The sequence below is a fragment of the Anolis carolinensis genome, chromosome 3 (assembly GCF_035594765.1).
Source record: "Anolis carolinensis isolate JA03-04 chromosome 3, rAnoCar3.1.pri, whole genome shotgun sequence".
Taxonomy (NCBI): Eukaryota; Metazoa; Chordata; class Lepidosauria; order Squamata; family Dactyloidae; genus Anolis; species Anolis carolinensis.
In genome coordinates, this window is record NC_085843.1 from 280779292 (window position 1) to 280807110 (window position 27819).

Genomic DNA, 27819 nt, shown 5'->3' on the forward strand with positions numbered 1-27819 from the left:
TGTTGTTATTGTTGTTGTTGTTATTGGATCCACAACAAATTAGTACACAGCAAATAAGATCACCATGCTGGTTTTTGTACTGGATCACACACAGATACTTCCCAAGTGTCTAGGACTTTGTGATGTATCGGCGGATAATGTGTGCCTATCTGAATAGGGTGGCCTTTTGCAGCTGACAGATGGTAATTTTGTCAGCGCAAATTATTTTCAAGTACAGGCCAAGGTTTTAGGCACTACGCCCAGTGTGTCGACCACCACCGGGACCACCTTGACTGGTCTGTGCCAGAGTCTTTGCAGTTCGATCTTTAAATCCTCATATCATGTCAGCTTTTCCACCTGGGATTGCAACATCGACGAGCTATTCTAATTATTATTATTTTATTATATGACACAGCAAACAAGATAGATATGCTGGATTTCGTTTCACAAAATCACAAGTCGAACACTTCCCAAGCGTCTAGGACTGTGTGATGTATTTTCGGATGATGCGTGCAGATCCCAGTAGGGTGGCCTTTTGCAGTTGGCAGATCATAATTTTGTCAATGTCTATTGTTTCCAAATGCCGGCTGAGATCTTTTGGTATGGCACCCAGTGTGCCCATCACCACCGGGACCACCTGCACTGGTTTCTGCCAGAGTCTTTAAAGTTCAATCTTGAGGTCCTGATAGCGGCTGAGTTTTTCCTGTTGTTTTTCGTCAATGCAACTGTCACCTGGGATGGCGACATCAATGATCCAAACCTTTTTCTTTTCCACAACTGTGAGGTCTGGTGTGTTGTGTTCCAGAACTTTGTCAGTCTGGATTCAGAAGTCCCACAGTATCTTTGCATGCTCATTTTTCAATACTTTTGCAGGTTTGTGATCCCACAAAAGTATTGGAAAATGAACACGCAAAGATACTGTGGGACTTCCGAATCCAGACTGACAAAGTTCTGGAACACACTATTATTATTATTATTATTATTATTATTATTATTATTATTATTATTATTTATACCCTGTTTTTTCTCTCCACAAGAAGACTCAAAGCGGATCTTGTGCATAATAAAATGTTTATAATAAAGGAATTAACCTCACAGGGTAAGGCAATCTCCAAAATCTGGTGGGGTTGTATACAGCCCCTAATCTTATCCCTCCCACCCAAAATGATTTTGTTTTGTTTTACTAAATGACCCCTTGAGGCAGTGAAGGAGGGATTTTGCCACACACTTCACTTCAATGTCAAACAAATTTCTTTAAAGATAGCACCACAAAGGTAGACAGAATTGCCAGAAAAGCCCCTCCTTGCAGCAAAATATTATTCTTCCATAAGAAGAGACAAGGATGAATAGTTTCAGGAAAGAATCTGAAGACATTGGTCAAACTAAAGGTAGTTTGACCAATTAATTTCTGTGCAGAAAATATAAATTTCTGTATAGAAAATACAATTTTCTGTACAGAAAAACCTGTTTCCTTTGCAAAACATCTATGTATGGATTTTATACAAAATATGTTTCAAACTGTGGAGATTTATTTATTATTTATTTTATTTATTTCCCATATTTATATTCCTCCCTTCTCACCTCGAAGAGGACTCAGGGCAGGTCACAATGCACACATATAAGGCAAACATTCAATGCCATATGAACATAGAGATAGAGAAAGAGACAGACACAGAGGCAATTTAACCTTCTCCAGCTTCCGGCTGCAGGGGGAGCAGCTGCTTCATCACCCACTGTGACACCAACTTCCTCATTCCAAACGCTGCTGGACGATTTTTATGGTGTTGTAAATTAGTTAAATTAGCCTACCCACACGAAATAAATAAATAAAATAAATAAAAAGCCTACCCACATAGTGGTACCTAAATTTTCCTACTTGATAGATGCAACTATCATTCAGGTTGCTTAGGACAACAATGAGCAGGGCTATTTTTTATTTTAATGGTTGGGTGCTCACTCCGACATGGGCTCAAACTCATGACCTCTTGGTCATAGTGATTTATTGCAGCTGGCTACCAACCAGCTTGCGCCACAGCCCGGCCCCAAGATTCTTTTAATCTTGGATTCTTCTCATTAGGAGTTCTTGGTGGTTAAAATAATTTAAAAGGTATTTTTCAACATTCTTTCTTGGGAAAGTTTCTATTGTCATTCAGTGGTTGGCTTTTCCTTCTCCAGGGCAGCGTCTGTGTCTGGGGGAGAACCTTGCAAAGATGGAGCTTTTCCTTTTCCTCACAAATCTCCTTCAAGCATTCACATTGCAGCAACCGGAAGGAACCAAGGAACCCAGCACGAGGCCGGTGCAAGGAAGGTTTGCCGTGCAGCCCTCTCCATATATGATTCGTGCTGTTCCTCGCAAGGCGGCAGCTTGACATAGGAAACAAACATTGCTGAAATAGGAAAACAAGAAAGTTTTTTTGTCCACAAAAGTCAACTTTAAGATGAAAAGAACATGCACATTTGAACAGAATACACCCACACTGTAAATTGTCTCCAAAACTGTGCAGTTCTTGACAGCTTCTTGTTCCAAGGAGGAAATTGCAAAAATTGATCATTTTTATCCGTGAGAATGAATTTTATGAAGGTTTTGCATCTCTGTACCATGGAGACCTCTATATTGCTGGCAGAAGGAGGATTATTCATCGTCACATCTCCTTCACTCTATCGGGGACTATTATATCAAGTTCAGTAGAGTCTCGCTTATCCAACCTTCGTTCATCCAACATTCTGTATTATCCAATGCAGTCTGCCTTTTAGTAGCAAACTTTTTTGTAGTCAATGTTTTCAATTATGTTGCCATGTGGCTGGGCTGTGGCGCAGCTGGCTAGTAACCAGCTGCAATAAATCACTACTGACTGAGAGGTAATGAGTTCGAAGCCCGGGCCGGGTTAAGCCCCTGACCATTAAATAGCCTGGCTTGCTGTTGACCTATGCAGCCCTGAAAGACAGTTGCATCTGTCAAGTAGGGAAATTTGGGTACGCTTTATGTGGGGAGGCTAATTTAACTCATTTACAACACCATAAAACTGCCAGCAAAACACGAGGAAAGAAATGAGGAAGTACAGCCACTAGTGGACAGTGAAGCAACAGCTACCCCTGTGGCCGGAATTGTGAAGCTGGAAAAATGTTAAATGCCTCTGTATCTGTCTATACTGTATGTTGTTTGTCTGTTGGCATTGAATGTTTGCCATATATGTGTTCATTGTAATCCACCCTGAATCTCCTTCGGGGCGAGAAAGAAGGTCGGAATATAAATACTGGAAATAAACAATAAATTATGTTTCGGTAATTACTACATAACGTTACCGTGTATTGAACTGCTTTTTCTGTCAGTTTGTTGTAAAACATGATGTTTTGGTGCTTTATTTGTAAAACCATAATGTAATTTGGTGTTTAATAGGCTTTTCCTTAATCCCTCCTTATTATCCAACATTTTTGCTTATCCAACGTTCTGCCGGCCTGTTTATGTTAGATAAGCGAGACTCTACTGTATTTATTTATTGTATCAGAAGTGAACAGAGGGTACGGTTGTAATGTATTTAAAAACACAAAATTAAAAACTTGGCATTATACTAAATGTCCTTTGACCACTAGCTGACCACTTGGAGTGCCTCTGGTGTTGCTGTGAGAAGGTCCTTCACTGTGCATGTGGCAGGGCTCAGGCTGCATTGTGGTCAGTGGTCTGTGGTTTGCTCTTCTCCACACCCGCATGTCATGAAGTCCATGATATCAAGTGACCTGGACTGAAAAAAAAGGAATGGAAGCAATTGAGAAATGGGGAATACTGGGAGCCCCAATTCCTTCACCTACCCCCCTTTTTATTGTTATAAACTAGACCTCATCCCCTGAATTATAATTGGGGCAGACGTGGCAGTGAATCAAACTGACCTCTCATATCTATCCATTTGCACCTTTATTTCTCCAGCATTTCTTTACTGTTTCACCAAAGGAGGGGAGCATATTTGGAAGTCATCATTGTTTTAATTACCATTGTGTTTACATTACATATTGAAATCTCCAATAATAGGAAATAGGCAATCATGGCTAGCATCCTGTGCTGTAATTGAGAATTTCTAACAAGAGTTATAGACACATAACTGCTGAACGTTTTGTTGCACCCCAGGGCAGCGTGAGCACTGAAAACCAGACAGAGACCAATAAACATATAATATCTTTATTAGAACAATTATAAATCCAGGAAGGAATAGGTGGAAAGGTTGAGCAGATAATAGTCCTTTAGGAAAAGGTATGAATTAGTCCAAAGAATTGAAGGGAAATGTCCAATATTATTGTCCAAAGTCCAGAAACCGAAACACGCTCAAAACTGTTGGAAAGTTCTTGAGCGGAGAAAAGCAAGAAAGCAAGGCTGAAATAACAAGGTCCAAAGTCTTAAGGGATGGTTGTTAATGCATTAGGAGTAGTATATACTCGAGTATAAGCCTAGTTTTTCAGCCCTTTTTTTAGGACTAAAAAGGCCCCCCTCAGCTGAGGGTCCTGGTTGGCTTATATTTGGGTCAGCTTATACTCGAGAATATATGGTACATTTATTATTTTTCTCTATTATTATTGGTATTATTACGTTTACTATTTTTCTCTATTATTGGTATTATTACGTTTACTATTTTTCTCTATTACTGTTGCTACTATTACATTTATTTTACTCTATTTTTATTATTATTAATACGTTTATTATTTCATTCTGATATTATTATTGCATTTATTATTTTCCTGTATTTATTATTATTATTATTACATGTATTATTTTATTCTATTATTATTATTAAAAGGATACATAAGCACATTTACCTTGAAGAAGATGAGAATAATGATTTGATCAGAGTTGGACAGTCTTATCTTAAATTTGAGCTTAATGTAAATATTCAAAAACATTTAACCTACTGATGCCTCAATTAATGTAATTTTATTGGTATCTATTTTTATTTCTGAAATTTACCACCCTCGGCTTATACTGGAGTCAATGTTTTCTCAGTTTTTTTGTGGTAAAATTAGGTGCCTCGGCTTATATTCGGGTCGGCTTATACTCAAGTATATATAGTATGTTGTAGTTATCCTGAGTAGGTTTGATGAGAGTTGCTGAGGGATGGAGAGTGTATTGGAGAATGGCTGCTGTGAATAGTGAGGAAGAAGTAGTTGTAAAGTTTGTATAAGGTAAAGGTAAAGGTTTTCCCCTGACGTTAAGTCCAGTCGTGTCTGACTCTGGGGGTTGGTGCTCATCTCCATTTCTAAGCCGAAGAGCCGGTGTTGTCCATAGACACCTCCAAGGTTATGTAGACGGCATGACTGCATGGAGCACCGTTACTTTCCCGACGGAGCTGTACCTATTTATCTACTCACATTTGCACTTTTTTCGAACTGCTGGGTTGGCAGAAGCTGGGGCTAACAGCCGGAGCTCATCCACTCCCCGGATTCAAATCTGCGACCTTTCGGTTTGCTTTTTCAGCAGCTCAGCGCTTTAACATAATGTGCCACCGGAGGCCCCTACAAAGTTTGGGGCGCGGGGGTGTAAAGTTTGTATATTTTTAACTGTGAGAGCTGTTCTTGGAACTCTCTGCCCCGGAATGTGGTGGAAGCTCCTTCTTTGGAGGCTGGATGGCCATCTGTCGGGGGTGCTTTGAATGTGATTTTCCTGCTTCTTCGCAGAATGGGGTTGGACTGGATGGCCCGTGAGGCCTCTTCCAACTCTATGATTCTATGATTTTAAAACTCTAAATAAAGAAAGGAGAGGAATTCCAGGCATGAAACAATCAGGGCCAGCTAACACCTCCCAACAAAGGATTCCCCCAGGCAGGAAGCAGCCAGGCTTTGAAGCTGAAAGGCTATTCAATGCTAATCAAGCTGGCCAATTGCAACATTCACACCTGCCTCCAACAGACAAGAGTTCTATCTCCCACCCTTATTCCACAGATATATAAATCCAACATGCCTAGTCACCAATAGATATCACTATACCTCACAACCTCTGAGGATGCCTGCCATAGATGTGGGCGAAACGTCAGGAGAGAATGCTTCTGGAACATGGCCATACAGTTCAGAAAACTAACAACCACCAAGTGATTCCGGCCATGAAAGTTTTCGACAACACATTGAACCCGGAAACATCGTATGCAGAAATACAGAAACGCCTCTCTATCTTTCTATCTCTGCACACGCGGCTCCTTTTACAACCATAGATAACTCGCGGCAGAAAGAGCGGCTGCCAGGAAGTAGCGAGGCCTGAATTGTAGTCCTGTGACCGGCTGGAAACACCGACAGAAAGAAGAATGGTTCCAACCGGGCGGAAGTGAGCAAAGCTGGGACCGTATGGAGGCGGAGGAGCGGAAGTCCGGCGCAGGAAGCAAAGCAGCGGCTGGCGAACGACCGAGGAGGATGAACAACAAATTCGACGCGTGAGTGGCGCTTTTAGGCCTCAAGGCCAAATTCTTAATCAAAAGAAGGGGCGCATAGTTTTCAATGGCTTTCCTACAGACCAGGCCTGGGCCAGCTTCAGACTTCCCTCCAGGTGTTTTGGACTTCAACGCCCACAATTGGAATTGTGGGCGTTGAAGTCCAAAACACCTGAAAGGCCCAAGTTTGTAAATATAAGTCAAAACATGACCATGGAACCAAGCGTTTGGAAAGTATGGGTTGTTGTGAATTTTGGCCATGTTCTAGAAGCATTCTCTCCTGACGTTTCGCCCACATCCAATGGCAGACATCCTCAGAGGTTGTGAGGTCTGTTGGAAACTCAAGTGTGGTTTATATATCTGGAAAGTCCAGGTTGGGAGAAAGAACCCTTGTCTGTTTGAGGCAAGTGTGAATGTTGCCAATGACCACCTTAATTAACATTTAATAGTCTTGCAGATTCAAAGCCTGGCTGCTTTCTTGAGAGAATCCTTTGTTAAGAGGTGTTAGCTGGCCCTGATTGTTTCATGTCTGGAATTCCTCTCCTTTCTTTATTTCCTGTCCTGATTTTAGAGTTCTTTAAAAACTGGTGGCCAGATTTTCTTCATTTTCATTGTTTCTTTCTTTCTGTTGAAATTGTCCGCATGTTTTGGATTTCAGTGGTTTCTCTGTGTAGTCTGACATGGTGGTTGTTAGAATGGTCCAGAATTTCTTTGGACACTTCAGATTATTTGAAAACAGCCCAGAAAACTCACAGCAACCCAGGCCTTCAGGCTGTTGGCTTCCCACCTGCTCATATTTTGAAAAATGTGGGATCATGGAGTTAGAAGAGACCCAAGGGCCACCCGTCCAATAATAATAATAATAATAATTTTATTTTTATCCCGCTTTTCTCCCACACGGGATCCAAAGCAGCTGGCAGATGGCCATCCACCTCTACTTTAAAACTTCTAGAGAGGTTTCCAAAGAAAAGCAATGTGGTCAAATGGTTGCAATGCTGGACTAGGAGTCTTTGAATCCCAGGTTCGAATCCTTACTCAGCCATGGAAGAAGAATTCTATACAATTGAGTCATGACAGAATGGATGTCCAAAGAATTTTTAACTGAGCTAAGATTTAAAAGAAACATGTGCAAGAAATGGAAAAGGGGGGAAATCACCAAAGAGGAATTCAAACAAATAACCAACATACGTAGGGAAAAGGTTTGTAAGGCTAAGGCACAAAATGAACTCAGCCTTGCCAGAGAAATTAAAACCAACAAAAAGGGGTTCTTTGGTTATGTCAGTAGAAAAAGGAAGGAAAAGGAAATGGTACAGCCTTTGTGAAGAGAAGGTGGCTGCTAATAATAATAATAATAATAATAATAATAAATAAATAAATGATTTATAAATATTTATTTTATTTATTTTTCAAACTTATATGCCGCCACTCCCCTAGGGCTTGGAGCGGCTTACAAGTATTAAAGTATTAACCTCTTTCACCAAGGGAACTCAGGGTAGATTACATACAAAAAAGGCCAATATTCAATGCCGAAATTTCACAGAAATCAACATATCAAAAACATCACTAATGAGAAAATAAAAAGTAGAATTAGGGTAATGAAAACAAATACAAAGAAGTAAATAAAACATGATTACATTAATAACAAATAAATTAGACAAAAAATGTAAAATGCTAACAGGATAAGGAAAAGGCTGAGCTGCTCAGTCTTTTTTGCCTCAGTCTTTCACAATGCTGCTGTTATTGATCAAAGGCCTGGTCCCACAACCCGGTCTTAACTTTCCTGCGGAAAGATAGAAGGGAGGGAGTCTGCCTGACATCATTTGGGATGGCGTTCCATAGGCGGGGAGCCACTACTGTAATCTGGAAATACCTGGCTGCTCTAAACGAATTCAAGTCCCCAGGGCCAGGTCAACTACATCCAGGAGTATTGAAGGAACTAGCAGAAACAATTTCAGAACCACTGGCAATAATCTTTGAGAATTATTGGAGAGCAGCAGACTGGAGGAGGGCGAATGTTGTTCCTATCTTCAAAAAGGGAAAAATAGGACCCAAACAATTGCTGTCCAGTTGGCCTGACATCAATACCAGAAAAGATTATGGAGCAGATCATTAAGGAGGAGGTCTGCAATCACTTAGAAAAAAAATGCTGGGATTACTAAAAGTCAGCATGAATTTCTCAAAAACAAATCATGCCAGACTAATCTTGTCTTTTTTCAATAGAGTTACAAGCTTGGTAAATGCAGGGAATGCTATAGATGTAACATATCTTGATTTCAGTAAGGCCTTCGACAAAGCCTCCCATGATCTTCTTACAACTAGTCAAATGTGGGCTAGGCAATGCTAATATTAGCTGGATTTGTAATTGGTTATGTGGCCAAAGGGTGCTCACCAATGGTTCCTCTTCATCCTGGAAGGAAGTGACTAGTGGAGTGTTATAAAGAGGGTTTGGTCCAGGGCCCAGTTCTGTTCAACATCTTTATTGACTTGGATGAAGGTTTAGAGGGCATGCTTATCAAGTTTGCAGATGGGACCAAATTAGGAGGGAGAGTTAATACTCCAGAGGACAGGATCAGGATTCCACATGACCTCAACAGATTAGAGAGCTGATTGGCCAAAGCTAACAATGAATTTCAATAAGAATAAACAACACTTAGGCAGAAAAAATGAAATGCAAAGATGCAGGATGGGTGACACCTGGCTCAACAACAGTCCATCTGAGAAAGATTTTCATGACGAACAAGTTGAATACGAGCCAAGAGTGTGATGCAGCAGCCTAAAAAGCCAATGGGATTTTGGGCTGCATCAGAAGGAGTCTAGTGTCTACATTGTGGGAAGTCTTGGTGCTTCTCTATTCTGCTTTGGTTAGACCTCACCTGGAATACTGTGTCCAATTCTGGACAAAGCAATTCAAGAGAGAAAGCTGGAAGGTGTCCAGAGGAGGGCAACTAAAAGGATCCAAGGTCTGGAGACCATGAATCCCTATGAGGAGTATTATTTTTATTTTGTGTCAAAAGCATTACATAAATAAGTTTAAAAACTGATAAACTAAAGGGATCATAAGGTGCTAAATAGTTTTAGACCAAAAACAGGCAGCAGCAACTGCATTGACTGTAGCTTTAAACAGTTCTTCCTCTGTGCATGAGGCAGGACATTGCGGACAAGCATACAAGTGCTTAGTTGTTTGTTCTGCTCCACAGTAGCACACTGTGGAAGATTCTTCTAGGTAGTTCCATTTTGCCAGGTTTTCTTTTGATCCGCCCACTCCACTTCTGAGTCTGTTCAGGGACTTCCAAGTTGCCCATTCTTGGTATGCACCTGGAGGAAGACCCTCGTGAGTTGGAATTGGAATCCATTTGTTATTGCCTGGTTTTCTGTCCACAGTGATATTCTTGCTGTTGCTGGAGGAGCATTTAGAGGAGTGATGATTCTGATGAAACTTTTCCTTGATTTAAGGCTACTTTTTCTTGCAATTGGCAGCAACTTCCCATCACGCATTTGGGGGGGGGGCAATGCCAGCTAGCTTATAGAGATGCAGTAAAACAGTTTGTCGGCTAATTTTTGCCTGTTACATTAGTTATTTTATATCACATATTTCTCCCAATATAGCTTACAAAGGAGAATAGAACAAAATACACCTAAAACAACCTATAGAAAGTTATAAAAACCATTATGCAAGCAATCCTATTTTTTAAAAAACATGTTAAAATATGATAAAAATCCATTAAAATGTTCTGCACAATCATCAGTTCAAATAAAAAGGCCTGTCTATTTTAAAAGGTGTTATAGAAAGAGAGCAAAGAGGGGACTACCGGGAATAACAAGCAGCAGAAAAGTGAAGTTAAGAGGGCAAATGATCTTAAGGGAATTGAAGATTTCAAAATAGGAAAAGAGCAAGACAGATTATTAACGGTAATTTTAAATACAAGGATTGTTGGTGTAAGGTTAAGGGAGGGAAAGCATCAGCTTTGACCAAAAGGGAACTTTTGAATGTCTTTTTAGGTTTGTCTCAGAGCCAGCCAGAGGAAGATAAGGTGAGGACACCTGTCCACAGGTTACCACTGTTTGGAAATTCTCATTGCTTTCAAAAAGGGACTGTTGTGAGAATCCACAGGATGTGGTGCAACAGGTGCAACTGCTCAACAGCCTGCAGGTTTTTTATACCATCTCTGGGCTTTAAGAGTACAGCTGAACATTTTGACCATGTGACTAGGAAATGTGATGATTACTCGCCTGCAGATAGTAATGCTGTTTATGTAATACAGCATTAGAAAACTACAGAGGCCCCTTCCACACTTCCCCTGTATCCCAGGATCTGATCCCAGATTATCTTTGTATCTCAGATTATCTGGCAGTGGAGATTTATGTAATCCAGTTAAAATCAGATAATCTGGGATCAGATCCTGGGATATAGGGCAGTGTAGAAGGGGCCAGAGTTTGATAAATGTTTAATGAAAGCCATGCTATGTGGAAAAAGAGGGAAATGGGAGAAACATAATACTATATGTACCAATGTAGCAGATTTTTGAGAAGTGTGTTTGAATGATGCCTTGTAAAGGATCAAGAACCCACCAGAAAGCAACACAAGGATGTTCAAATATTTCATTTGCATATCTACGGACTTCTTCCTATGTCCACATCAGGGGATATTACAAGATGAAATTGTCTCTTTGGGGTGATTTATTAAAGTTTGCTTTTGTGTGCATTTTGTTTGCATAGATTCCCCCCTTTGACTAAGTGTGGTTGTGCTGTATTTTTACACACATTTGAAATGTGTGTATTTTTCTGTTAGACACATCTGCAGCCATCTAGTAATGAAGCACTTTGAGATCCAATCTATTTAGTTAAACGTCTAGTGGACTTGAGTATAATGGCTTTTCCCTTTCATATTTACCTATCTACATAGCATCCAATACAGTAGGGATAGGTAACTAAGTACTAAAGGTTAGACATCCCTTATCTGGGATTCCGAAATACTCCAAAATGATCAATGTGAGTGGCTGGGATAGTGACACTGCTGCTTTCTGATGATTCAGTTCAGTGTACACAAACTTGGTTTCATACACAACATTATTAAAAATATTTTTTATAAAATTACCTTCAGTCTGTGTGTGTAAGGTGTATATGAAACATGGATGAATGTCACATTTGGACTTCAGTCCTACCTCCAAAATTTTGCATTATGCATTTGCAATTATTAAAAACTTCCAAGAAAACCCAAAATGTGGATCTCCTGAAATTGGTGTAAACCAATGCATCTGTTTTATCCATTCTATGTGTTCCCATTTTCAATGCCCCTGAAGCTGAGTTTAACCATGTTTTCCCTGCACGTAAAACCCACAGATTCTTAAGATAATAATGCTGAAAAGTTCTCTTGTCACACTGAACCAGTGGTCTGAAATTGTAATCCATAAGCTGATTTGGATTTCAGTTTCCAGAAGTCCTACCCTGTTTCCCCAAAAATAAGACATCCCCAAAAAATAAGACCTAGTAGAAGTTTTGCTGAATTGCTAAATATAAGGCCTCCCCCAAAAGTAAGACCTAGCAAAGTCTTTGTTTGGAAGCATGCCCAGCGCCTGCCAAACAGAACACCAGAGCATGCAGGATTGGTAAATGTACATACCAGTTGTACATGGAAATAATAATAGTAACAAGAAATTCTTGATAGGATTCACAGTTTGTCTGGTTATGCTGGTTTGTGATGACAACTACTGTACAGTATATAATAAATGTTCATTTTTTTGTTCAACAATAAATGTGAATTCTTCTTCATGGAAAAATAAGACATCTCCTGAAAATAAGACCTAGCACATCTTTGGGAACAAAAATTAATATAAGACACTGTCTTATTTTTGGGGAAACATGGTAGCTAGTTTTGCCAGTTGTCAGAAATTCTAGATGCTGAAGTCCAAAACATGTGGAGGACCACATTTTGGGAACTGTTGGACTGAACAGAAAAGGACAAGAAGCAGGACACTTGTTCAGCATCCAAAGTGCAGTTTCTGCTTCTTTTAAAAATCTCTTCTCTGTCTCAGTAGCCTGAATCCGCCAGGCTGGCCTAATAATAACCACATTATGTCCTTTAGATTTTGTTCTGTGCTAAACATGGTTGTCCTTGCAGGCTTTCAAACTGATTCCTTCCTTTCTTTCTTTGATAGTTTGAAGGATGATGACAGTGGAGATCATGAGCAGAATGAAGAGAACAACACACAGAAAGATGGTGAGAAGGAAAAAAACGATAGAGACAAATCCCAAAGTAGCATCAAGAGGAAGGTATGTCCTTGCCTCTTCCCTAGACTGAAGTGTCTAGTGGAGGATTGTGACAGAGGGGTTTTAGCCTGTAGCTCCAGAACCAAGAAGATACCTGTGAATAACTCATATTAAAGCCCACCAGGCCTCTATTCCATTTATCTCCTTGTGAATGAAAACAATGCAAACTTTTTCAGTCTGTTATTTTAAAAGCAGAATCTGTTATGCAGGTAATATGCCATTTCTGTACGTCATTAGCACGCTTCACTAAAAGGATTGAGTTGTTGATGTGGAGATTAATTCTTTAAAGTCCAATTCCCAATACCAGGAGTTCATTCACACTACAGAATTGTAGTACCATTATTCCAATTTGAATGCCATGGGATCCTAGGATTGATAATATGATGAGACACTACAGGGTTCTGGCTGAGAATTATATCTGAATTGTGAATCTCAAGAACCCATTGGATAGGGTAATGACATACTGTAATTCTGTAGTGTGAACAGAATCTAGACAATCCTGATTTTTAATGCCTGTGAACCACAGACATTTTCTTTGCGATCATCTCTTTATATTCTCTAATACTTCAATGACTGTCAATGTTTCTGTGTGATAAAGGTAACCTTTGCACTTGAGGAACACAACCTGTAGGGAAACCCACCCATCAGCCCTGATGATAACAGTCATCAGCATAAACAACATCAGGAGTCCTACGTATCACTGATGGACCATACTGTCTTCTCCTTTCCAGGGGATTTTGCACTATTAGCTGTTGTGTGCCTTCATGTCTTTTCTGACTTGTGGCAGTGCTAAGGCAAACCTATCACAGGGGTCTCTTTACATGTTTCTTTTACAGGGAGTTTGCCCTTGCCTTCCTCTGAAGCTGAGAGAGCATGGTTTGCTCAAGATCAGTGAAGGCAAATTAGGAGACATCTCTCCACATGCTAATAGATCTCCACTTGCTGTATTTGTTTTTAAAAGCTCAACACTTTAGGATGATTGCATCGGATATCCTTGTTACCAATTTCAGAGAAACCATTAGTTCATTTTCTCTCCTGACTACTTGAGTTCATATGCAAATATCCAGAAATGATAGTCTCTTGTTCTTTTTCCTTAATGGTCCATCTCTTTCGAGATCGCAACATACAACTTTAGAAATATATGTATAAAAGTATTATGTCCCATATAAAGATATGTGTTATGTAGAATTGTGTAATCAATATGTTTTTAGAGAATATAATCCAACTTTTTGTTGTTCTTGTTCATATAAATAGAGCTATATTGATATTTTTAAAGTGTAGCTCCTGAAGAAAGCCAACATTGTGTCTAACACACATTGGGCTTTTTAAAACCTCTATTAGCATGTGAAGATATGTCTCCTAATTTGCCTTGAGTGATCTTGGGTAAAGCACACACTTCCAGCCTCAGAGGATGGCAAGGGAAAACCCACCTAAACAAAGACTGTCTCTTAATTTCCCTTTTCTTTTCATACATTCATCATTTCTCCCCACTCATCCAAGCTCACACAGTAAATTTCCATTGCTGAGCGGGGATTCAAGCACTGCTCTTTCAGTGTCCTAATCCATCCCTCAAACCACTGTACCCCAAACTCTCTTTCTACTGGCCCATATTCCCTGACATAGTGGTAGGCGTTTTTATTGTGCTCAGTAAGTGGAATGTTAAAACTGTCAGATTTTAAAGGTGAACTATAACTTACTATAAGTTCAGGGTTTGTATGTATAAGGCTACCAAAATACACAGAGAACAGCTGTTACAGAACTCAGCCCCAAGGGGCCTATGATTGAATATTTATGGCATTTCAGGCCTGAGATCTACCATCTGTTCCACTTCTCTCCTGTGTGCAAGAGATGGGCTTGTACCGACCTCTCACTAATTCTGTTGTAATAATCCCCTTGGTTGTGTTCCTTTGCTTTTTAGCCTGCTTGCCAAGGGCACTTTCCCCTTAAACTCATTATCTTGTGACTATTTTAGGAAAAAATAAAAACCAGATTCTCCTGGTTTATTCTTTGTTAAATGGGAGCTGTGATGGCTGGTATTTTCACCCAGCAATATTAAAAACAGACATAGCAGTTGCTTTATTCAAATTGCAGTCATTGGGTTTTGCTGCCTGATTTGGAAAACTTGGGTGGAATTCTTCAGATCACCGCCATTCCATTTTCTCTTATCAAGAGGAAATCAAAGCCTCCATGACCACATCAGATGGGCTTTTTCTATTTCTTTTCTTTAGAGACATAGAAAGAGGTAGGCAGAATTCGTGAACTGGAACTGTCTGATGAATTGGTTTCATGAAATGTAAAGTATTCCTCGTGGGGCCCAGTCTCGTCCAGCTTGGAAAAACTCAAGCGTGCAGAGGGTTGATAAGCCCTTGAAGTATAGTCGATTCTTGGCAGACTAATGGGCTGTTTCAGGCTATTTACAGAGATGGAAGTTCACAAAGAAAATGAGGCTAAACTGTTCTTTCGCACTCTGTGCTGTTAGGAATGGACAGGCTTCTAATGCTCCAAACATCTTTTCAGCTTTCTCTTCATGGATGTGCCTATGGAGAAATGAATTTTTAAATTTTGCCTACAGGCTGTGGTACCAGGACCGGCGGAGCATCCTCTGCAGTATAATTACACCTTCTGGTACTCCAGACGGACGCCTGGGAGGCCCACCAGCTCTCAGAGTTATGAACAGAACATCAAACAAATTGGCACCTTTGCTTCCGTGAGTTCATTGCCTTTGTGTTGTTGTTTAGTGGAGTTTAGCTTGTTTTGAATATGTGTGCATGTGTGTATATTGTGTTATTTGCATACTGAGAGGAATGGATGTCTCCTCTGCCCTCCCCTGTATCCAGGTTTATTTTATAAATGCCTTGTCGTTATTTTTATTATTGTTAATAATAATAATGGTAGTCACATCTTTTTCCCAAAACTGGGGCTCAAGGCACTTTACCATGCAGCTAAATACATACTTAAAAGTGAACATTACAATGGGACTAAATTACTAACAATATTGATTTTTAAAAATATATAAAATACCACGAAAAGATGGTAAGCAATTTCTGTGTATACTCATGTATAAGTCAACCTCATGTATAAGTCAAGGGCATATTTGGGGGCTAAAATTCTTCCCAGGGCAATTTCCTAGCTAGGAATCCCTATTCTAAAGTGTCCAGAACTATTTTTGTATGAAAGACAGAATATGAACCAGAAACAATGGTTGACTTGACTCGGACAATCTTATCTTGTATATATGCTTCACTTTGAAATTGCCCTGGTAATGTCTGGTCAGAAATCTAGGGATTTGTTGAATAGGAAGAAAAAAAAAACACTTGCAGAAACAGGTTTGGTATAGTGAAATTTACCTGGCAGCACAAATGTTTAAATTGCAGGAAGGTGTGGTAGGAAACTAATTTAGTAACAATTCCTTTTATGCACCACTGCCCCAATTTCTGTACTTTTATTTTTGTTTTTCTTAATCATCCATCCAAATGAGGAATGTGCCTTCTTTTCCAACAGTTGAACTAAGGGTGTTAATTAAAACCAGTTAGCGATTGGAATGACTGTAGCACATTGGATACTAGTCAGTTCCATCATGAATGATGCAGTGTGAAGTGTTCCAGATAGCATTCTTTCATGAGGCTTCCTTGCATTCTTTTCAGCTTTTTATGCTCTGATGTATTTTTAGTAAGGTGAAGTGGTCTCTTAGGTGCAGGGAAAAACTAAGATGGAAACTCCTGCAAGTTTTGGGGTTCCCTAAGCTTGCTGGTGACTCCCTTTTGTTTTTCAGTAGTCCTTTTTTTTACTACATAGCCATGAATAATAAACACCTCAGTTCACTATTAATATATAGAGCATAAATTCCTAAAGTCACTATATCCTGTCTGATTTTGGAAGCTAAACAAAGTCAGCCCTGCTTCATACATGGATAGGAGATCATCAATGAATAACAGTTGATGGAGGCAATATTTCAGAGGAAGATGCTGTTTAAACTATGAATATTCCTTTCCTAAGAAAACTCTTATGGAATCATCATAAGTCAATAGGTAAAGGTTTCCCCTGACGTTAAGTCCAGTCATGTCTGACTCTGGGGGTTGGTGCTCATCTCCATTTCTAAGCCGAAGAGCCGGCGTCGTCCGTAGACACCTCCAAGGTCATGTGGCCGGCATGACTGCATAGAGCACTGTTACCTTCCCGCCAGAGCGGTACCTATTGATCTACTCACATTGGCATGTTTTCGAACTGCTAGGTTGGCAGAAGCTGGAGCTAACAGCGGGCGCTCATTTCCCTCCTGGAATTTGAACCTGGGACCTTTCGATCTGCAAGTTCAGCAGCTCAGTGCTTTAACACACTTCGCCACCGGGGATCCCATAAGTCAATAAGAGACTTTAAAGTATATGCACATACTCACAGACTGAATGCCATAAAAGCACCAGATCTTGTCTAATCTTAGCAACTAAGCAAGGTCAGCCCTGCTTAGTACTTGGATGTTAGGCTGCCAGTGAATTTGTGGTGCTGTTGGCACTATTTCCGAGGAAGGAACTGGCAAAACTATTTCTGGATATTCCTTGCTTAAGAAAGCAAGGAGTATTATTCACCATACATCAACAGGCACCATGCAGGCACAAATACAGAGAAGTTTAGAGAGCCAGTGTGGTATTATAGTAGCTAAGGACACACTTAGCAGGAAATAAACCTCTTGAGTTGAATGGAGCTTTTTGGAGAGTGCTGTGTACTGTATCAAGATCGGTTGAACAGCCTGTAGTAAACGTGCTGAAAATCCATGGTTAGACCCCAGAGGGCAGCAGTGCTCTGCAGATCTGTCTCTTGACTGTGCCTTCAAGACTTGTGCCAATACTCCATACATTTCATAGGATTTTCTTCCAAGGAGGAATCTCCAGAAGTGTTTTCCTTCCTCTGAAATATAGCCTACAGCACTTGACATTCCTTGTTAGTCCTTCTGCTCTTCGGGGAGTTTCTCCTTTTTGGACTGCCACTTCCAGAATCTCCTGGGCTACAGTCTAACAGCATCTTTCCCCATGCTCTGGAATTTCTAGCCTATAGCATTTGGAGAAAAGGGACCAAGATCAAATCTTAGGGGTGCCTTCAAGTTGCATGTTGACTTATGGTGACCCTCGGAATACTTAGACGTAGTTTTGTCACGTAGTTTTGAAATACAGCAGTGGTTCCCAGAACACCCAGCTAGCTTACCATCTGATAGGAATTGTGGGAGTCCAGAACACCTGGAGGACCAAAGTTTGGGAACTACTGGCCTACAGCACCTAATATTCATTGGAAGTCTTACATCCAAGTGCTAACAAGTGCTGATTCCACTTAGAGCTAGCAGCATACAATTATGAGATGTATTGAATTTTGGAGAAAACACGTTTGATTGTGCCTAACCTCAACAACTCTTCCATCTAATTCCTAAAAGTTCTAGAGTGAAATAATGCATTCTATATAGATACACATCACAGAAGTCTTGTGGGTATACTTGACTTGTAGGCATGTTGCAATGCCATCAAATTTTAGACAGGGAAATCTGTGTTTCTAATGAGAAATGTTTCTTGATATGAAACCTGGATAAATTTGCCTGTATCAGTGCAAGCTTAGCTTGTAATAAATAAGGTAGTTTTTATGGCTCAACAAGATTAGTTGTTCTTTTCATCCCTTGAGTAATTGGAAAAATGCAGCATTAGCACCCTCTACAGTTTGAAAGTCACTATAGGAACATAAAATGCATTGTATATGACTTGGTTTGACATAAAATCAAAATGTTTTGTTGAGGTTGGCAATTTCATATTTGAAATGCTTGTAACTTGAGGCATTTTAGATTTTGAATTTTTATTCAGATTTTGGAATATCTGTATTTATTTACAAATACGTATGTAATGAGATATCTAGGAGATGGTTCAAGACTAAACACTGAATTCATTTATGTTTTATATACACCTGAAAGCAATTTTCTTCAACATTTTAAATCACTTTTTTCATGTTGAACCATCAGAAAGCAAAAGTGTCACTATTCTGGAGTATTTTGGATTTTGGAATTCTGCATAAGGGACACTCAACCTGTATATTAAAAGTACAATTTATTTAACATATAATTGCAAGTGGAACATATTATAAAATAACTTCTTTAGTTTTTCCAGTTTTGAAGAGCAGGTACAGACCTCCTAATAAAAGCCAAAGATCCCTTCCAGATTCGTAAAAACAGAACATTATTTTGACTCTAAAATGCTGTATACCTTCAGACAGTGTTGAACTTCCATCAGGCAAAACCAGCATTGCTACATGAAGAGGAATGCTGGGAGATGAAGTCTTGACAACATCTGCTGTCGAGGGAGTCACTCAGTGGTCTCATGCAAATGAAGCATGGTGAACAACTAAAGATGCATTTAGTTATTTCCTTGTTTATTACACGAGCAGTATTTGATTAATCTGATGGCAGCTTGGCCTCAGCATTTTTCTGTCCAGTAGAATCTATGTGGCTGAGACTTCAAGGACCACATAACAAACCACCTGATGCTGTTTTGATAGCTAAAGAACTGACTGAGTAGAAAAATATGGCAATGGGTCAGATGAGCTGGTAGAACAGCAGAAGTTAGAACAAAAAAGAGACTTTCCTTTTTTCTTTTTTTGAGCCAGTTCTATTCAAAATGGCAGACTCTGGACTGGTGCCATTTGCTGTTGGTTCTTGAAGTGCTTCCAGGAAATAAAGGAACAGTTGAAGTCAGTGAATGTGTGCTTTGTTGCAGGTGGAGCAGTTCTGGAGGTTTTATAGCCACATGATTCGTCCCGGGGACCTGACAGGCCACAGCGACTTTCATCTTTTCAAAGAAGGAATTAAGCCCATGTGGGAAGTGAGTCTGACATCTCCTTAAGGCAAACTCTAATGCTTGATGAGTTCGGACCCAAGTTTGAACCAGTGAGAGGCTTGCTCTGATCTCATTGCCTGGCCAATATCTCTTAACAACAGTTTTTCATCTGTTAATTAATAATTAAATATGAGCAATGAAAGAGACCTATGTAACTGGAGTGTTGTGTGATTTCCGGGCATTAGATCCTCTAAAAATGCCAGCCACCGATGCAGATGAAATGTCAGGAGAAATGCTGCTAGAAAACAGTCATACAGCCTGGAAGCCACACAACAGTCCAGTGATTCTGGCCATGAAAGCCTTTGTAACATTTGTGTATTATTGTTCCCTTGGTACAGAATTCTTGATTGTGTGTATAAGAGGAAGGAAGGAGGTGGAGGAAAGTGGGAGAAAGGAACAACGGGAAAGCCATGCAGAAAAGATGTTAGTATCTGTATTGTCAAAGGCTTTCATGGCCGGGATCACAGAGTTGTTGTGTGTTTTCCAGGCTGTATGACCATGTTCCAGAAGTATTCTCCGCTGACGTTTCACCCACTTCTGTGGCAGGCATCCTCAGAGGTTGTGAGGTATCTCACAACAACCCTATGTTAAACACACAGCAACCCTATGTTAGTGTCAGTTTTCAAAGATGAACCTAATCAATACAAGAGATCCCATCTTTTACTTGTCAGGTTGTAATTGGTGATATTCATGGGATTAATTCTGCCAGGAAAATTACCTTGTTCTGCCTTCATATCCTGTCCGTTTAGTATCAGACAAGCAGGGAAATAGTTCAGGCAGTGACTTGTTTCCTTTCTCCCCAGGATGATGCCAACAAGAATGGAGGCAAGTGGATTATCCGCCTTCGAAAGGGCTTAGCATCTCGGTGCTGGGAGAACCTTATTCTCGCAATGCTGGGGGAACAATTCATGGTGGGGGAAGAGATCTGTGGGGCAGTTGTATCTGTTCGTTTCCAGGTAAGTGTTCCTTGAGGAGGGTGCAGAGTTAGTGACAAAGATGTGTAGACCTCTCGTCTCTCTTTTTAAACTTCCCATCGGTCACCTTCTAGGAGGACATCATCTCCATATGGAACAAGACAGCCAGTGACCAAGCGACCACAGCCCGGATAAGGGACACATTACGACGAGTGCTCAACCTTCCTCCTAACACCATCATGGAATACAAAACACACACAGACAGCATCAAGTACGTACAGGGTGGGATGAGCAAATGCTACTTTTTCTATGCTTGGCTCTTCCATGTGGAATGCATGGCGCAGCTTATAAATGAAGCAAGGCCTTCCTTGTGTGCATCTTAAACCTCTGGGTGCCATCCAGGTGGCTGACAAAGGGCATTTCTACCACTTTGTGCAACTGCTTTGGCTGCAGGGTCGTTGTTTTGAGTGCTGAAGTCGTTTCTGCTGCCAGTGACCTTGGTTAGTGGTGGTTAGTGGCTTTCAGATTTCAAAGAGCTTCTTCCCATGTCGGTCAGCCTTCCAAGATACCAGCACTTGCTCTGCTCTGGGACATTATGGGGACATAAAGGAAGGTCTCAAGTTCAACCTTGTTTCAGGTGGGGTGATAGGGAAGCCACTTGGGACCTGTCATCACCTCACAAATTGAGAATTTTCTTAGAACAGTAGTTCTTACACAAGGGTCATCCAGGATGTTTTGGACTTCAGCTCACAGAAGCCCCAGCAAGATTGGCAATTGGTCAGAGAATCTCAGAGTCCAAAAGATCTGGAGAGCTATGTTTGTGAATTGCTGCTTTGGGACATATCTAGTCTTCCTTCATGGGGGAAGATCAGAGATGGAGAGTAAAGTACCTTTGAAGAAAGCTTCTCTACCATGGCTGATCTTCCTCATAATGATCTGCCACCATGAGCATCCAAGGAAAACAAGGATTTCCCAAAACAGACTTGGCAAACCCTTAGCCTAGCCTTTTCTTCTAAATGGCTTCTTGGTTATCATCAGTGGGATTGTGTGTTTTCCCTCTTTCAAACCAAGGTGCAAGGAGGGGAGGGTGTTATTTGAGTGCACTGCACTGCGTTGCTGGAGCAATAAAACAGAAACGCTAACGGGGATTTATAGACGCATTAGATTTATAAATGTTCTCAGGAAGGCGCTATGTAAATTTACTGCGCTGTTCAAATTATTTCTAATAATAATAAATGCTGTATATTAAATCCTTCCAACATACTCGTGACAGAGGCTCTTTAACTAGAACAGAGGATTATAGTAAACAGAAGGGACAGCTGTATCTTAAACAAGACCGTTCTAGTTTACCGTGCTGAGCCATTCAAGATGACTTTTATTTTTTTCTCCAGAGTGATAAGGGGCTGCTGCGTGTTTAAAAAAAGCTTTCAGATTACGGTTGAAGAATGTGAAAAATCTTTTTTCACTTTGCTATAAGCAAAGACACAGCCTGGTTCACATAGATGAGCCCTGAAAGATTCATATAGTCAAAGAAGATGAAAGAAAACAGAGTGAAAAAGTGGGCAGAAATTTGGGGTGAACCTTGTTCAGTCCACCCCATGCCTCAGCAAGCATCATGCCATGGTTCTCAAGAGGGGGAGAAACAAGATCTCCCTAAGAAGGCATAGAACAAATATATAAGGGTCTCTGTGTTTGTGCACAAAATAAATACAGTATGGCCCCCTATCTACAAGGGATACACTTCCTGACTTTGTATGGTTGCGTGAAACCATGAATAGTAGCCAAATCTCTTTTTGGGAGTAGAGTGAGGTGGGCAATGAAGCCTGCAAGGAGCTTGTGGATGAGGAAACTCAGATGGCAAGAAAATTATATATCTGACAGTGAAATAGACTGCCTGCAAAGTAAAGTCTCTTTTTTATGATCTTTAAAAGAGGTTGGATGACCATCTCTTGGGGGTGCTTGAGTTGTGTATAACTACATGTCAGGGAGTTGGATGAGATGGCCCTTGTGGGCCCTTCCAACTCTTGAGTTTATGATCCTCAACAGAAAAAGCCATTAGGCCTGTTGTTAGTTGTTTGATCTGCCACTTATCTCCGAGCCATCATTTCTCTACATCATATTAATTTATCTGATTTAGCAGAGCACACAGGTTTTGTCCCTTCCCAAGCACTCTGCTCATCAGTAAGAAAAATTGTGCTGCCAGTGGAGGCGACATTAGCCCTGCTATTCCCCAGGATTTATCTGAAAGTGCTTTTGCCACTGATAGTTAATGATGTTTTTATGTTTATTATAGGTGCCATTAGCAAGGCAGATTTAAGGCAAGACATGACTGGTAACAATTGCCTTCCTCTTTCCAATCAGAAACCTTGTCAGTTAACAAACTCACATGCAGCCTGCAGAATGATGCAGCGCCTAGAATATTTCCAAGCTCTGAGCTGGATAATAGTGGCGAAGTCCACATGTTCTGGGGTTTTGGTTTGACAGCAGCCACTGAAGGTGCCAGGTTCAATCAGGTTTGGAAAGCCTAAAATTTTACAGCAGCCAACACCAAGTTAAGATGGACCAGCAGCCATATCTTACATGCCTCTCCAGTGATTTGATGGGTTTTTTTGTGTCTGTTACTATTGTTATTAATTCAAGATTATTGGATGCATGGCATTTTTACAGAGTAAGTAACTGAAGTGACGTTAAGGCAGGTCTTTGGCCCAAGGACTTTGTTTCCAGTAGTGAAGGCACAATAGCAACAGTGGATGGGGAGCATAAGAGAAAGGAGATGGGAGCAAGGAGGAATGAATGTGAGCAAATGTTGTTACACCTACTCAGGCTTCATTTGGGGAGGAGACGAAAAGCTTTCAAGCTGCTTCTTGCAACTGACACAAGGGCTGTTTCTTTAGGGCTGTTTCCTGTCCTTGCTGGGGCTCTCTTGCCAATACCGCTTTGTGCCCTCAGCCAAGTCCTGCAAAAACTGCACGTGATTTTGTCTTTGCTCTTGTTCGGAGTTAAGCCTTTGGTTTGAAGTGCTCGTTTTTTTTTCTTTTCTTTGTGTGTGTTTGTTTTCTTCTCTTTCTCCCCCTCCCTTTTATTATTTTTCTTTTCTTTTTGTTTCTTTGTGTTTTGTTTCCCCTCTGGCTTGCCAGGGCCTGGGAAGAGTTTCACGGCCTGGTGAACAGCGGCGGTCGCTGAGTGAACGCTCTCCCTCCCTCTCTCACACACCCAGGGTAGGGCCTCATCTTTCTTCTTACATGGTTGTGTGGCACACCTCTCCGCTGAAGCCTCCCCCTTTCCTGGGCACATCATACACAGGAAAAAGCTGGGGCGGCTGCTGGGTAAACCCATTGCCCCTCCCCTCCCTCCAGCCTTGATACATACCCAACATGTATGGGAAACTATATCTTAAATTCATCCTTTAAAAAGAAAGATACATGTCTTAAAGTCATATTTGGGGCATCTATTAAACATATTTTCAACCTGTCCCTTCGCCCTTAATTATGTACAAAGAATTATGACCAAAGCAGCTCTGTTATCCTCCTTTTTCTATGACTCATTGCTGCTTTTATATTGGTTCACAAAGCTATCTCTTTCCTCCCTGCAAATGCTCATTTTGATAGTCAAACATGGCTCCCACTGGAAGCAGAAACTGCTTTTGTAAACTTGTAGGTAGGTGACCCTTGGTTTCCCCTTGGCAAGGGCAGCTTGCCCTAGAAGTTTCATGGAAATCAGTTCCTCATTGCCTGTTTGCACGGCTACTGAGTCAGAAGGGGAGGCCTTGTGGGGCTGAGAGGTCTGTCTTTGCTTGCTTGTGTTGTGAGAATGCCAGTCGCTAGAATGGGAACGGAGCAAGGCCACATTCCTGCAGACTTGTCACATGTGGCTAGCCCAGTCCACATCAGCCAGCCATGTGCTTGTTTCCATTGCCTGCAAGAGCAGCATGCATGTCATGGGAGGGCTGGGGGTTGACAAGCACATGGCTGGATGGGGCCGGGCTGGCAGCTTGCATGAGCCCAACATGATCTCTTGAAACTGACCTGGCTCTGCAGAACTGGGGCTTATTAAAGGCTGAGGAGAGAAAAGAAATGGAATTGTACAACATGACCTCTGTATCCAAGGGGGATACGTTCCTGGATTTTGTTTGAATTTGCAAAATCATAGACAATAGTGAATTTTATCGAAATGACTTCCACCCCAAGAAATCATAGAATCATGCTGGAGGTCCTAGAAAATGCCAAGAGAGGAAATGTTTTATCGGACTGCAGATACCTGTCCAATGGATACATTGTTGTGCCGTATTGCCATCATCTCCTGTGGTGGTTGGCTTAGTGGAAAGGCAGAAGTAGAGATGGGACAGTTATCTTGTATTGGTGGCTGTCCCCACTCTTGTAAGAAAGGAGTGTGCATTGTGAGAGTTGTGCAGTCTTATAGATATCATTGAACTGCATCTCTCACCATTAACTCTGCCACCCAGGGGCTGTTGGGAGTTGCAGTCCACTAGCATCTAGAGGGTGGTTCCATAACAGAAGAGCTGAGAATTAATCCATATTCTGATGGGGGCTTTTCTCCCTATGGGGAGAAAGGTGGGATAGAAATAAAGTTAATAATAATAATAATAATAATAATAATAATAATAATAATAATAATATCCCAGTTTTGCCTGAAAATGCACTTGCTTTGTAAGGGTGTAATCTCTCAAAGCAAACCTGTGAACTCAAATTGGGAGGCAGAAGTTGTGCATCTTCCCAACTTCCTTCCTGAGTTTGCATCCTCAAATGTGACAATCGCTTTGAATAGTCACCATCTTGGCCTTGAACCAGTGTTATTTGATCTACTCACTCCATCTCCTCGGCAAAAGCAGGCTTAGGGCATTGGCCCTTGTGTCTCTGAGCCTTGTGTGTTTGCTCATTTTTAAGCCCAGAGCCAACAGGACGACAATGTTGATTGAAGCCCTGCCTGAAAATGGTCTCTATTATTAGAAAGGCTCTCCGGTGACCTTCCCAAACACAAAGCTGGCCTCCTTTGCCAAATTCCTCCTCTGAAAAGATAGCCAAGTCCTCTTGGATTACAGCAGAAGCCTTGGGTTGTGTTACCCAGAGAGCCAGTAGTGGCAGACCATTGAAACACTAAAACCTATTATTGGGAGCAACCAAGAATAAAGACTAAAAAATCCAGCAAAGCCCCAGTTCAATTTATCTCAATGCAGTATTGATATAGAGGTTTTATCGCCTTCTGCAGATGCAAATGCCTTATATTGGCATTCAGGAATATTTGAACTGTGGCCAGACTCCCATAGTTCCTAGGGAGCTTCTTTTCGTTTCAACAACTACCAGGAGAGTGAAGGTACAATGGCCACCATTCACAGAGGTCACCTTTACAAACCTTTCAGCCTTTTCATCCAGTCCAATGGAGAGTTGGGATTGAATCCCTCCTTCTGAAAATCCATTAAGTCCTTCCTTAGTGGTGGTTAGATTCTGCTTTGGAAATATTTTCACTACCCATATCTTTCTGCGTCCATCCACCCTATCTCAAAAGAGATGAGAATGCTGCTCTGCAGTCCCTAAAATGCTACATGGTTAATGACATTTTGATGCCGCTTTAACTGTCATAACTGTTAATCCCCCCCCCCCTCTCACACACACATAATCGTGGGATTTGTAATTTGAAGACCTCTGACCAGCAGTGCTGATTACCTCACAGAACTAAAAAAACATGGGTTTTCATATGATACAACCGTAACTGTTAAAGTGCCATCAAAGATTAGAATTTGTGTAATATGGAAGGGGCCCAGATTATAGAGCAGTGGTTCTCAACCTGTGGGTCCCCAGGTGTTTTGGCCTACAATTCCCAGAAATCCCAGCCAGTTTACCAGCTGTTAGGATTTCTGAGAGTTTAACGCCAAAACACCTGAGGACCCACAGGTTGAGAACCACTGTTATAGAATATGGGGAACTATGATCTGAGTGGATCAAACAAGTCCAGGAAACGAAGTTCTGTGCTAAATTCAGAAACAACCCTTGTTTGTTTACAATACAACCCCCTTATCCATGGTAGATGGATTCCCAGACTTCACATGAATATGTGAAACTATGGAGAACATCAGACCCTATTGAAATGAGGACTTCTGGCCCAAGAATTTCATAAGAGTTATGCGAACAACCTTAAAATGCCTAGGCAGAACATATTTTGTTGGATGTGGAAAAATTGGTCCCATGGATAGAAAGTGGCACAACAGAGAATATGATGCCTGTTTCATCAGAGCATTGGATCACACAAGACCAGTGTTGGTGGCCCAACTCTGCCATTAGATCAGATCAGAAGGAAAGGGCTAAATGAGAATTCCCATTTTCCCCCTTGCCCTCTGCTCTAAAACACATGAGAGGCTTGAACCTGTGCATGGAGACTCCAATGACAATCAATGTTCTAGTGATGGCACAAATCACCCTTTTGTTTGGGGCAGATTTTTCACTCCTGGGACCCAGCCATCTCATAGTCTACAGAGAAAAACTGGCTCAGAAGCATAGGATGCCTCTATTTCCCCGTCTTTGTTTCAGGAAATTTGTTTTTGTTTTTTGAAGCTGGCATTCAAGAGAACTTGTGGCTTCTACAATAAAACTTGACCCATGCTTTGCCCTCAAGCCCCATAGGCCGAACACAGCTTCCCCTGTTTTTACCTGCTCTGTGTCCTAATCTCCTTTCTTCCTTTGTTTTCCAGGGATAATTCAAGCTTCCGGAATACCAAGATTGCACTGTGAGGAGGAGGAGGAGGCGAGGGGGTTACAGCGCTTAGCTCCTCCTGCTTCTTCCGGCCCTGAGAAAGTGTGGGGTTGGGGGTCTCCATATGACACCCTACCATTTGTCCTGGTTGGGAAAGGTGTGCAGGATTGTCTAGATCCTTGACCTCTTCAAGGATTTATTTCCTTTTACATCTGCATCAAAGACTACATCTGGGACCCAAACCTTTTTGCTGGCAGAGCAGGTGTTGGTGTGGTGCTTTCCTCGGAGGAGCTTGAGTGCCTCCCTCTTTGCCTTCTGCTCAGGACTGGTTGGGTAGGGCGGGTGTCCTCCTCTCATAGGCCGCTCTGCCCCGGGTTTTTCCAGTATTACAAGCATCTCCGCTACAGAGACAGCCGAAGGGTTGGCAGGCATCCTCCCCCTTTCCACTTCTGCCAATAAATGATTAAACCTCTATTCTCTCTTCTTGTTATTGTTGTGTCCTCATAGGAATTCCCTTCTAGGAAGACCTTAAAGCAAGTATATGTGACCCAAGTCTTCCAGAGCCATTGTTTTGGTCCCTAGGGCCCCCGAGAGGATTGTTTGTGAGTTTGCTCTCAAATGCTTTTTAGGGATAGTAGAGACCTCTATCATTTAGTGTTATTTAAAAAACACTTCTGGACCTAAAAGGCCCCC

At 41.2% G+C, this 27819-nt stretch overlaps 1 protein-coding gene and 1 long non-coding RNA gene across 4 annotated transcripts; one reads left to right on the plus strand and one right to left on the minus strand.

Moving 5' to 3' along the window:
- Positions 1 to 1506: 1506 nt before the first annotated feature.
- On the minus strand, positions 1507 to 6198 carry LOC134297919 (uncharacterized). The gene is made up of 2 exons (XR_010004891.1): positions 5947 to 6198; positions 1507 to 3719 (listed from the first exon to the last, which is right to left on the minus strand). It is a non-coding gene; the product is annotated as an uncharacterized LOC134297919 (long non-coding RNA).
- A 30-nt stretch (positions 6199 to 6228) lies between these two features.
- Positions 6229 to 27600, plus strand: eif4e2 (eukaryotic translation initiation factor 4E family member 2). Of its 3 annotated transcripts, none has more exons than XM_008117847.3 (8): positions 6229 to 6383; positions 12536 to 12650; positions 15220 to 15354; positions 19388 to 19492; positions 20311 to 20463; positions 20556 to 20692; positions 23559 to 23639; positions 27125 to 27600. In XM_008117847.3, the coding sequence occupies exons 1-7, from the start codon at positions 6298 to 6300 to the stop codon at positions 23602 to 23604; spliced, it is 777 nt and encodes a 258-aa protein (XP_008116054.1). In that variant the 5' UTR covers positions 6229 to 6297; the 3' UTR covers positions 23605 to 23639; positions 27125 to 27600. The 3 variants fall into 3 exon arrangements, with proteins under 3 accessions (XP_008116054.1, XP_003225527.1, XP_008116055.1); XM_008117848.2 differs by having other exon boundaries at positions 6230 to 6383; positions 12536 to 12597; XM_003225479.4 differs by lacking the exon at positions 23559 to 23639.
- Positions 27601 to 27819: the final 219 nt, after the last annotated feature.